This window comes from Sus scrofa, chromosome 17 (genome assembly GCF_054392235.1).
Source record: "Sus scrofa isolate SSC_HxYL_T2T_F1_AM1 chromosome 17, Sscrofa_HxYL_maternal_Yorkshire_Landrace_v2.0, whole genome shotgun sequence".
Classification (NCBI taxonomy): domain Eukaryota; kingdom Metazoa; phylum Chordata; class Mammalia; order Artiodactyla; family Suidae; genus Sus; species Sus scrofa.
The window spans coordinates 47,770,367-47,782,981 of NC_139399.1; the positions used below are offsets into that span (position 1 = coordinate 47,770,367).

General features: G+C 54.5%; 1 protein-coding gene and 1 long non-coding RNA gene across 2 annotated transcripts in view; one reads left to right on the forward strand and one right to left on the reverse strand.

Moving 5' to 3' along the window:
* MTCL2 (microtubule crosslinking factor 2) overlaps positions 1-6,329 on the reverse strand; it is a 79,449-nt gene extending 73,120 nt beyond the window's left edge. Inside the window, exon 1 of the mRNA XM_005672920.4 lies at positions 4,894-6,329. Coding sequence (XP_005672977.2) covers positions 4,894-6,291 — 1,398 coding nt within the window. The 5' untranslated portion in view covers positions 6,292-6,329. The remainder of the gene's footprint in view (positions 1-4,893) is intronic.
* Positions 6,330-7,227: 898 nt separating this feature from the next.
* On the forward strand, positions 7,228-8,655 carry LOC102165279 (uncharacterized). The gene is made up of 3 exons (XR_014832290.1): positions 7,228-7,351; positions 7,466-7,517; positions 8,441-8,655. It is a non-coding gene; the product is annotated as an uncharacterized LOC102165279 (long non-coding RNA).
* The last annotated feature ends 3,960 nt before the right edge of the window (positions 8,656-12,615 follow it).

Genomic DNA, 12,615 nt, shown 5'->3' on the forward strand with positions numbered 1-12,615 from the left:
CCAATCACTTCCTCCAGGATCTCAGATCCCTGGTCCCAGCCACACTCTGCATGGGTGCAAGGTACACATTCACACACATGCACACAGGCACGTGTCTCCCCCCACCCCACCCCCAGTAGGCTCCCGGCCTGGGCCCCAGTATATGTTATTCCCCTTGTGCTCTATGTCTTAGCCTGGAGCCTGGCACACAGGAGGATTCCTCTCATCAGCCATGTCCCAGACCAGATCTGCTATTAGCGACCACAGGCTCATGCTCCAGCCAGATTGTAGAAAGAACAAGACCCGGGGTTAAACCAACCAGGTTTGGAATCCTGGCTGTGTGACCTGGAGCCTCCATTTACCCCAACAGTACAAGGGGAACTGGGGGTGAATTACACGCTTCCTCTGGGCCCTTCTGGGCTGACATGTAGACTGCACTTAAAATGTTCACAGGTAGGAGTTCCTGCTCTGGCACAATGGGATTGGCAGTGTCTTGGGAGTGCTGGGACACGGGTTTGATCCCCAGCCTGGCACAGTGGGTTAAGAATCCGGCATTGCTGCAACTGCGGCCTAGGTGGCAACGGCATCTCGGATCTGATCCCTGGCCTGGGAACTCCCATGTGCCACAGGGAGGCCAAAAAAGAAAAAAATAAAACACCCACATGTAGAAGCTCCAAAGAGGTGGGGAGGCCTTGCTTCAGAGCCCACACCTTCTTGTCTACAACAGAGTGGCTCCTGATGTACTAATATCCTAGAGCTAAGGAGATCCACCCGCCAGGCTTTTCCCAGCTCCCTCCAGAATGAAGACATCGACATCTACTCATCGGCTAATAATGATAACAGTTCCCTAAAAGACGCAAGATTTCACTGTTTACAAAATATTCTCTTGTCTATTCACGCCTGCCTGATTCCTGACAACAAGCCTGTGAAGGTGCCCAGGCAGGTTCCATCATCTTTCATTGTAGAGACGAAAAAGAAAAAAAAAAAGAGAGAGAGAGAGAGCGTGAGAGAGCCCAGAGAGGCCAAGTAACTTGCTCATAGTCACACAGTAAATGGCAGAGTCAGGTCTCAAAGCCAGGTCCTTAGGTTCCAACTCTGATTGTTCCATCCACACCCACTGGGTTCCCAGCATGTCCTCACACAGTACATAAGCCATAGTTAGTGGTGATGGGAAGCTGGAAAACCTTGGATCACCAGGGTTTTGAAGATCAAACAGTCCCTGTGTCTGCTCTGCAGTCAAAGCTGCATCTTAGAATCTTGGCACCTTAAAAGTTAATAACCTCCAGACTTCTTTGGCTAAAAGGGACCCTGAGGTCAGGCAATTCAATTATGGCCACCACATAAATCTCCCTCCTATGTCCTCCTCAAGTGGTCACAACCACCACTGTTCTGTACAGTTTACAAGCTGTTTTCCACGAATGCCATGTCTTTAACCAGCATGCAGGTCATTCAGCATGACTCTGAATAACTCAAGTGACAGCAAGCTCACACCCTTCTCTGTAGCAGCTCCTTCTGGTGTCTCACTGGGAATAAGCTGCCCCACTGGCACCTTCCCCACTCAGGCTCCAGAGCAAGCCTCTTGACACAGGAGATCTGCTGTCACTTGCAAGGCCATCCCCAGGTGACAGTTCCCAGTGCTGCCACCCCCCACCACCATCGGCTGGGAGGTAAGCTCCAGCAGGGCCACACCAGACTCAGTGGGACTCAACCCAGGTAGCACGTGGCCTGCTGGAGACACACTGGGGATCTGGAGTCCTCCTGTTAACTCAGTTCCTGCATCTTAGAAGCAAAGTGGCCCAGAGGGGCAGGAACACGTCAAGAGTACAATGTACTATTACGCCAAGACTGGCTGCCTGGATAACTGGCTCTGGAACCTGGAGTGTGTCCCTTCCCCACTGTGGCCACAGTTTACCCATCTGCAGAATGAACACACCACCACCTCTGGTCACAGCCTCTACATTATGGCCCATGCCCACAGTCTCTAGATCTTCCACCTTGCCCATAAAGGTTGGCAGCTGGCTTAAACAAAGCTCTAGAGAAGTTCAGGGACTGACCCACGTGTACCCAGTGGTAACTACACAATCTCTCCCAGCCAACCTCCTTACTCTCTCTGGCGTTGAAATCTACAAGTTCGTTCGTTCGTTCTTCCTTCCTTCCTTCCTTTCTCTCTACCCGCAGTATATGGAGGTTCCCAGGCTAGGGGTTGAATCAGAGCTGTAGCCACTGGCCTACGCCACAGCCACAGTCACAAAAGATCCAAGGCACATCTGCAACCTACACCACAGCTCACCACAACACTGGATTCTTAACCTACTGAGCAAGGTCAGGGATCGAACCCACGTCCCCATGGATGCTAGTCAGATTTGTTAACCACTGAAGCACGACAGGAGTTCCGAAATCCACAAGCTTTTTCCTACTTTCCTCAGCCTGGAATGGTCTTACTCCAGCTCCTTATTCAGCTGGCTCCATCTCACCCTTCAGCCCCCAGCCTCCCTTGGCACCCCCTGCCCCACTTTCATGTGCTCTGGGCACACTGTGTGCCTCCCCACCTTTATCGTGATCCATACTGTGATGCACTGTATGACTATGGTTTAATCCTGGTCTAGACCACTAGACTGATAGCCCCATGAAAACAGACACTTCATCCTCGTCCATGGCTGTATCCTCTGCGCTAGTGCCTGGTACACAGTAGGCATTAAATCAATAGTTGGTAAATGAATGAGGGGCCAGCACTGCTTCGGGTGGAGAGAAGGATCTATTCTGCCCCCACAGAGTCCACAAGAGAACATGATAAGCGCCCACAGAAATATGTCACACTCCTTGAGAATAGCAATGATCACAACTACCCTCATCTGAGGCTCACAACATGCCCGGTGCTCTAGTGGCGTTTGCACACATGATCTCATTTAACCCTTAAGGCTGGAAGATGGGTGATATCCCTTTCTACAACAAGGAAACTGAAGTCCAGAGACATTAAGTAACTTCTCCTAGATCACACAGCCAGGGAGGCACAGACCCCAGATCTAATAGGGACCTGAAGCCTGCACAGGAAACCAGAAACACTGAATGAATGGGGGAAACTGAGGCTGAGCCCTGGATCAGGCAGTGGGAGGTCCCCAGCCAGGTCTCGGCCTGTGTGAGACCTTAGACTCAATCCCTAGCCTTCTGGAACTGTTTTCCATCTTAACAGTCATGGGTGGCTCAGACAGACTCCAGAGCTCTGCCCAATGAACAGGAGCCCACAGGGTGGGTGTATGAGACCCTGAAGCAAAGCTCAATGGCCCTTCTTCCTTTGCTGGGGTGAGGAGTGTGGGCCAGGAGGCAGGAGTGAGGAGCTTGGGGATCTGGGTACAGAGCAGCTCAGCAGGGAGCACCGAAGGAGCTCAGAGCACCAAGAGGGCAGGGCTGGACCTCCTGGCTTGTCTCCCTCCTCCAAACCCATCCTTCACACGTCTTCTCCTCATCACTGGCTTTTAAAGCCCACTGGAGCCGACCGAACCTTCCACTGTCAACACTGAATGGGGTCTTTAGGAAGACTTCCCCTCCCATTTAACAGATGAGGAAACTGAGGCCTGCCCTGAGGAAAGGTTAGAGGCTGAAAGGGTTGATTATCCATTTTCAGACAGACCCTGTCCCTCTAATCAACAAGCAGTTACTAAACCCACATTGGATAATAGATCTTGGGGGAAGAGGGGAGGGAAAGGCACAGTTAAGCAATATCCCAAAAACTCTTAACGAGAGAGAAACCCTCTGGCCAGAGGCCAATGCAAAGCTAAGTGTTGCTGGGCAGACATAAATCAGCAGAGTGCCATTAACTCGGCGGCTCTTAGCCAGGGATGCCCTGGGTGCTGTGCCAGGACATCAACTGATAAGAGTAGGTAACATTTCAGCCTCTTCCAAAACCATGCCCAGCTCGTGGCACTAGAACCCACGAAGCTTCCAGTCTCCCAGGCCAACATCAACACATAAGGGCTGGGCTGTCCCTGAGGCTGCCTCGGTGCCAGGCAGTGAACAGACAGAGCCTGGCCTGCACCCAGTAGGTGTTCATGTCCCCTGCAGGGGTGAAGGCAAAGTCTGTTCTCCCATGGAAGCTCTCAGGCCCCCACACACCCAGAGGGATGCTCTTTTGGGATGTCAGAGCCCCTCCTCGCACTGGTAACATGGGAAGAAGATGGGCACTGGCAGTGAAGCACCAACGCATTCACTGTGTGTACAGGGCCTGTCCCAAACTAAGCAGAAGACAATATCCTGGGATTTAGGAAGCTGCCTCTGAACCGGTTCTCCCACAACATCATCCTCCCGGGCTGTGGGACCGTTAGACTGGGCGGAAGTCGGACTCCAGCCAAGGGGATGTTCCCAGATGTCATGCTTTCAAACGGGACCCGCCCTGAAAAGCAGGCAGGGACAGGCCTGGGCCAGGAAAGCCCTGGGTTAAGATTCAGGATGGTGTTCTGGCCTCTCCTTGGCAGGGGATGGCATGGGTCTTCCTGGCAGCAGTGCAGACCAGCGCCTCTTCCGGAAAGGAGAGCCCCCAAAGGTCTGGCCTCTGGCCTGGGGTGGGGGTGGGGGTTCTGAGCAGCTGAATCAGAGGCCCAGCCCCTCACTGATTGATTACCCACCTCCATCCCAAGTACCGCACCTAGGCATCCTCCAAAGCACTTCTTCCAAGGCCCCCTTCCCCAACCAGGCGCCTTTGGGCAGTCTCCGCTTCCAGGTTCCTCCCTCAGGAGAAGGTTTCCCAGACACAGTAAGGAGCGGAATGCGGGGGAGCCCCAGGCAGACCTCAGGGTGCCCCTGAGGGTTTAGGCCCCTTTCCAGCTCAGGCGTTGGGGCAGCGGCCAGCTGGTGCCTCTGGCCAGAGGGGCTGCCACCCACGCCTCCCGCGGCCTCCCATTCCCCCACCAGCGCCCCCACCTTGAGATAGTCGTTCTCCGAGCGCAGCTCCTCCAGCTCTCTCATGAAGCCGCCGGGCCCGCAGTCCAGCATCTCCTCCGTGAGGTCGGAGAAGGCGAGCGAGGCGCTGAGTGGCAGGCGGCTGCTGCCCACCGACGACGCGGCCACCGACGGCTCCTCCGGGGAGGCGGGAGGCCGCGGAGGCTGCTGAGCGGGCGGCGCGGGCTGCGGCGGCTGCCCAGTGCGGGCCCCCGCCGGGCCCCCGGCCGCTGACTCGGCGTCGCTGCTCAGCGCCAGCTCCAGGCCCAGCAGACGCGCCTCCTCCGACGCGCAGTCCGACACCTCTGAGCTGCTGTCGGTGAGGCTGGGCGGCGGTGGCGGCGGTCGCGGCCCGGTGCCTGGGCGCGGACGGCCCTTGGCGCGGACCCCGGTGCGGACCCCGGCCACCCGCGTCCCTGCTCCCCGCGCCCCGGGCGCCACCGCACGCCCCTTCTTGTCCGGCCGCGCCGAGGACGCGGAGCTGCAGGCGGCTGCGGCGCCCGGGCCTGGGCCGCGGCGGCCCTTGGCCAGCGACCAGCCGGCCACGTCCTTGGGTCGGGCCGGCGACGGCGCTCGGTGGCTCTTCTTCCTCTCAGGGGCTGGCGCGGGCGGGGGGCCGCAGCCCCGAGCAGGGGGCTCCCCCGCCGGCACCTCCATCGCGGCCTCCCTTGGCCTCAGTGAGCTGCAGGCATGGCCCGGGCCCGCCCGGCCTCCGCGCCCGGGGGGAGGTCCCCGGCGCCTCTCCTGCCGCTCGGGCCGCGTCTGCTCTCGGCCCACCTCAGCTCCCGGGCTGCGCTCTGGCCCCGACTCCCGCCGCACGGTCTCTCCGCTACTCTGAGCTCGGAGAGAGCGGCCCGATCGCCTCCAGGCGCCCCGGCTCCGGCTCCGGCTCCGCCCGGCGCCCGCCCCCTCGGCCTCGCCGCGCCCCCGGAGCGCGCCCGGGCCCCGGCTGCCAGCGCGCCTATCGCTCCCTCGGGCTCCGAGTCCGGCTGCGGCCCGGGCCCCGGCTCCGCCCGGCGCGGCCCGCCCCCCGCGCAGCCCCGCCAGCTCCCCGCCCCGCCGCCTGGGCTCGGGGGCGCGCGGCTCCGCGAACAAAAGGCGGACGCGGCGGGAGCGGCAGGGAGGGACGCAGGCAGCGAGCGAGGGAGGGATCTGCGAGGCAACAGCGACCCCCTCGAGGGTCAGGCGGGCCGGGTCCGCCGCGGCCCGGGCTCCTTTCTCCTCCGCTCCGCCGCCGCCCCCTCCCCTGCCGGCCCGGAGAGCGCACCCGGCGGAGGCCCCCCTGCTCCCCGCGTCCGAGCAGGGGTCGCGCGAGCGGCGAGAGGGAGGACTGCCAGGCAGAGGCCGGGCAGACCTCAGATCGCTGGAGCCAGCATCCATATACACGCCGAGTCCCTCGCCCCTCGCGGCTGTGCGGAGCGTGCGCGAACTCCGCCCCCCGAACCTCGCAGAGCGAGACGGATTATCCCATTGTACAGATGCGTAAAGTGATGCCTAGGGCGGGCACACGATTAACCCAAGGTCAGTCAGTGGCAGAGCGGGGATGGAATCCCAACCTCGCAGATCCACACCTTCTGCTTCGGCTTCCCTCTCACAACTGTTGGGAGCGTGGAGCCCTGGATGAATGCCCGGCTCTGCACGTCTTGACCCGGGCGTACTACCGCTTCCCCCTACCCTGGTAGGGGATCAGAGACTGCTCTCAGGCTCTGCTTGGCTAAAATGGAGGCGACGCGTTCTGAGAAGTCAGACCAGCGGGTGCTCTAGGAATAGGTTTTGGCTACTGTGGGGCTGATCCAGGCCGGACACGGTGGCTCTGATCCCCTACGCGTTCTCCCAAGAGTAACTCCGGACGACCCCGGAGCCCCAGCTCTGATGGGTGTCGTTTCTTTCCTTCCAGGCTGTGCTCCTGTGTTGTTGATTTTTCCGTGTGTCTGTCACACCTTCCCCGCACCACCCCCCTCCCCATACCACCGAGCCACCGCTGGACAGAGCCACGTGGTGAAGTCCTTTGGCTGTCCTGTGGGCTGGCGCTCAACCTCAGGGTGGCACCCCTTGCGGGGCGGGGGGCGGGGAGGAAGGGGGGGTCAGGGCGGTGTTTACCCCTCTGCAGCTTCTTCCTCCCTCTCCTCATTTCCTTTCCCTCCCCCTTCTCCCCCTCTCCCTTTTCCCTTTCTCCTCTTCCCTCCTCCTGCCCATTTTCTCCTTCTTCCTCTACTCCCCCAGTCCTGTTAGCTCACCTCCTTCTGCCCTTGACACACCACTGGCCCTAGGTCCGCTTCTGTGTTTCTGTCCCACCTCCCCAACAGCAGTGAATACACTCCTCCTGCGGGTCGCCCTCTTGGAGGAGGCACAGCTTCTCATCCCCATCTAGGTGCGTCTAGGTGTGTGGGTGCCTCCTCCATCCTCAGATCTGTCCTCCAGGTGCTCCCCACAGAGCCAGGTGAGAAGCAGTACCACTCAGCAGGTTCTCTGCAAACACTTCTTCAGGGGCATTCTCACGCCCTCCTGGCAAGGCATCAGTTGTCCTGTCCCCAGTGACTCTCCACCCACCCAGCCCACAGGCACCAGACGGGACCCTGAGGGACACAGTAGTGAGCTTGTCAGTGGTGAGTACCTGACCTCATGGAGCACACAATATAGGGGGGAGATGGGCCACAAAAGACACATCAAAAACAGGGTGGCACGGCATAGCACAGGGGCAAAGCCCAGGACAAGCCTTCCTACTTCCCCAGCCACAGAAGATCCCACTTGGTCTAGTTTGATGTAACAGACAACCTTCTAGTTCTGATGCCTCCATTTTTGTAGGCTTGTTCTGGTCTGGCACAGAGAGATGCTATGTGGCTCCTGGAAATTGTTTCCCTCTCCGAGCTCCAGTTTCTCCCTCCATGCAGAATGTGGGCTTGGAGATGTTGGGTAGTGTGACTCTGGGCAGGGGACATGCTAGGGCAGGCTGCTCAGCCACTCCTGACAAACCCATGGCTGAGCAGGGGGCTGAGCTCTGAATGTCTTTGAACTTGGGGAGTCATGAATTCATACTGCAGCCCCAGGAGAGCCTGGGGAGCATCCAGGACCTAGTAGGGAGGAGCCCTGGGGTTGGGGAGAGTGCCCAGGTGGAGGCTCTGGACTTGAGCTCAGTTCAGACCAGGGAAGCCACAAAAGGAGTAAGACTTGCCAAGGATCCAGAATTGGTTCCACGCAGGTGGGGAGGCCAGGCTCTGTCCTCAACACTCAGCAGAGGATCCCAGAAAGGTTAGGAACTGCTTGCAGCTGATTGTATTTTTCAAAGATAGGCACAGAAATATACAGCTCATCTCAATTATTCTTTTTACAGTGTGGCATTGACACTCTTCCAATTGTCAATGTTCCCTCCCCTTGAACCTGAGCAACTTTTGTGACTGCCTGAACCAACTGAGGATGGCAGAAGTGACAGTGTGACTTCTGAAGCTAGATCATAAAAGGCAATATGGCTCTGACCAGCTCAATCTTTCTACCTGTTTCTCTCTCTCTCTCTCTCTCTCTTTTTTCTCAGTCCACTCTCCTTTGGAGCCACCATGTTGAAACGAAGCCCAGGCCTCATGTTCCAGCCAACACCTCCAACTCTGGTCCCCACTAAGCCCCAGACATGTGAGAGAGGGAAACTTCAGATGATTCAGCCTCCAGTCTTGTTGCTACCCCAGCTGATGCCAAGTGGAGCAGAAATGAGTTGTCCCAAACTGCAAAATAAATACTGTTCTAAGCCACTAACTTGGGGGGTACTTTGTTACACAGCCATGGATAACTGGAATGCTAGTTCAAGGTCATACAGCTTGGAAGTGGCAGGGCTGGGACTGATTTGAACCCAAGGCCATTCAGCTTGAGAGCCTGTTGTGTTGCACTACTGAGCAGTGTCCAGCTCAGGCACACAGCATGTGCTGTACAAAGTCTTTTCAAGGCATTCCCCAGTGGTCTAGTGGGTTAAGGATCTGGCATTATCTCTGCAGTGGCTCAGATCACTGCTGTGACATGGGTTCAATCACTGGCCTGGGAATTTCTGTACACTGTGGGCACAGCCAAAAAAAAAAGGAGCCTAATTCAAGAAGGCATGAAGCACTAATCAGATTTAAGAAATGAAGATGCTGATTACTCAGTGGGAAAATAGTTTTTCTCCCTTTCAAGTGGCTAAATTGACCAACGTGATGGAAACTAAATAAAAACTAAATCCTGGAAGACTCTAGAGAGGAGATGTTTTCAAAAAACAAACAAAAAACTAAAAAAACTAAAGATTTTGTTCCTTATACAAACCAGTGGCTGAAGGAGAATTAGAGAAATTAGTAGAGGAAACCGCTTTAAAAGGGTAATCATGAAGGCCTCTTTGAGGAAGTGATATTTAAACTAAATTATTCAAAGAGCCAGAGTAAGAGAATTCCAGGAAGAAGGAACAGCAAGGGCAAAGCCCTAAAGAGGGAACAAGCTTGATAGATGTTCAAGAAAGTGAGAAAGTCATTGGGACTGGCCCTTGATGGCTGAGAGGAGAAGAGCAAGACAGAGCTGGAGTGGATGTGGGAGCCAAGGCAGCCCTGGGCAGGGCTTTCTTCTTCTTTTTTTAAATTCTCTGCCAGTCTCTGCCTTTTTTTCTTTTTCTTTTTTTTCTTTTTTTTCTTTTTAGGGCCGCACCTGCAGCCTATGGAAGTTCCCAGGCTAGGGGCTGAATCAGAGTTGCTGCTGCTGACCTACACCACAGCCACAGCAACGCAAGATCTGAGCCACATCTATGACTTACACAAAGCAGCCTGCAGTAATATGGGATCCTTAACCCACTGAGCAGGGCCAGGGATTGGACCCGCATCCTGATGCACACTAGTCAGGTTCTTAAGCCACTGAGCCACAACAGGCACTCCAGGACTTTATTTTTGATGCAGTGACAAGCCATTGGAAACTGGAGTAAGCAGGGGCGTGATAGAGTCTAATCTGTGTTTTACGTAGATCACTCTGGCTACTGGCAAAAAGATGCTAGAAGATGGGTTAAGGGGCCATTGAACAGTCTCTGAGAGGAAATATAGCTTGGATGAGGTCCTGAGATCTGTTCTGGAACCTTGAAGAGTTGGACACCCTTGGTGGGAGGTAACCAAGGGAAGTCAAGTTCAATTTCCAGGTTTCTGGCTTTAGTTATGACAAATGATGGTGCCTTTTAACAGGACAGAGAAAACAGCTTGAGGTGGTCGGAAGTAGAGGGACCAGGTTGGGAGGGAAATGGAGAATTCTTTTTTTGGACACATTCCATCTGAGATGTCTGGAGACATCTGAGTCATACAGGCAACTGACTACCAATGTGGAGCCCAGGTAGCAGTTGGTTGGGAGTCATGAGGAGTCATCAGTGTTTAAACAATAGTTAAATTCATGAGACCCGGTGAGGTCTGTAGAGAGAGGGAGAGGTTCTATAGAGAGAAAAAACTAGCCTAGAACGAGAAAGTTAAGAATTCCTGGTTCTATCACAGATATAGAGAACAAACTAGTGGTTACCCAGGAAGAGAAGGAAGGGGGGAGGGGAAACATAGGGGTAGGGGAGTAAGAGGTACTATTTTGTATAAAATAAGCAACTAGGACATATTGTACAATACAGGGAGTGTAGCCAGTATTTTGTAATAACAATGGAGAATGACCTTTAAAATTTTTGAATCACTATGTCGAATCACTACAAATCACTACGTATACAAGTTACACCTGTAACTTATATAATGTGCATCAACTATACTTCAATAAAAATTTAACAATTTAGAAGTTCCTGTCGTGGCGCAGTGGTTAACGAATCCAACTGGGAACCATGAAGTTGTGGGTTCTATCCCTGGCCTTGCTCAGTGGGTTAAGGATTCGGCGTTGCCGTGACCTGTGGTGTAGGTCGCAAACTTGGCTCGGATCCCACGTTGCTGTGGCTGTGATGTAGGTCGGTGGCTGCAGCTCCAATTTGACCCCTAGCCTGGGAACCTCCATATGCCTCAGATGCAGCCCTAAAAAGACAAAAAGACAAAAAAAAAAAAATTGATAGTTGTTACCTCCAAGAATGGATGAGATGGGGAGAGGACAGATGAAAGAGGCCTTCAATAATTGCTCATAAGTTCTTCTGTGGCATAGCAGGTTAAGGATCTGGTGGTCACTGCAGTGGCTCAGGTTGCTGCTGTTATGTGGGATCAACCCGTGGCCTGGGGACTTTTGCATACCACAGACACAGCCAAAAAAAAAAATAAAAGAGAAAATAACTGCTCCCCAATCGTCTATTATTAATAACTTGGCTCTTATTAAATATGACTGTATCCATATATTATTTTTTAAAGTAAAAAATTAGGAAAAAAAAAAAAAGAATTCCTGGTTTTAGAAAGTGGGCAAGAGAGAAGCCAGCCACAAACGACAGAGAGGGAGCTGCTAGTGAGGGAGGAGGGAACTCGAGCAGTGTGTGGTCAGGAGGAAACCTAGTAGGAGAGACCTGCTAGGTCCAGCGCAAGAAGCTAAGAAGCTGGCAGAAGGTGAGAACAGGAGCACCCCCTGCTGCACAGGGCGACACGAAGCTGCTGGGGACCTTGACTAGAACAGGGGTGGTGGGGACAGACGCCGAAGGTGGTGGATTGAAGCATGAACAGGAGGTAGCAGTGGGCCTAGGGGGAAGAGAAGGGCGAGGTCCTGGAGGGACTGTGCTGTCCGTCACCAGACGGGCAAGGCAGCGAGAAGCAGGTCAGGAAGGACGGGAACTGGCTTTGGGGGGGAACAGGGCCTCCTCCTCCACTGTCCTGGACGGGAGGCAGAGGGGTGGGTGAGATGCAGGGGGTTCCTGTCAGGAAGGCGAGGGAGTGACTGATGATGGCCTCTGTTCTCTCAGGGAAGAATCAGGGTGGCCGCTGGCTGAGTGAGGAGATGGAGCAGGAGTTGCGTGAGGAGGACCAGGACTGTAATGGCAACCAGGGGATGGAGAACAGACATCCCAGGATGGGTGAGGGGATACGTCGCGCACCGTCTGAGGGTCAGACCAGCAAACATCAGAAGCCATTTACTCTGAACGTTTTCAGGTTTATTTTGCATAGCTGAAACCATGCTGCATATACAGTTTTATATCCTGTTTTCCTCATTTTACAGAGTAGCAGAAGCATTTCCCCATGCATTTTGAAATTCTTGGCAAACATCACTTTTATTTCTATTTTTTTATTAAAAAAAATTTTTTTTTTGTCTTTTTAGGGTGGCACCCACAGCATATGGAGATTCCTAGGCTAGGGGTCAAATCAGAGCTACAGCTACTGGCCTGCACCACAGCCACAACAACACAGGATCCAAGCCATATCTGCGACCAACACCACAGCTCATGGCAACGCTGGATCCTTAAACCACTGAGCAAGGCCAGGGATTGAACTTGTGTCCTTATGGATACCAGTTGGGTTCATTACCACTAAGCCAAAATGGGTACTCCCAAACATCACTTTTAATACTTAGAAATAATCTACCGCGTGGATATTCCATGGGTCACCTAACCTTTCCCCCTTTTACTCGGATATTGAAATTGTTTCCTGACAGCTGTGGTCTGGTGGAGAAAAGGGAAGGCGGCTGCAAGGCAGAGCCGGGACATAATAGTCTGGCACCTAGAATCTGGTCCTGGAAGCTTTCTAGGGGCCAGTTACACGGCAGTTGGTTTTTGTGCCAGGTCACATTCCTGGGCTTGAGGAACATCAAGGCACATCTCACTGG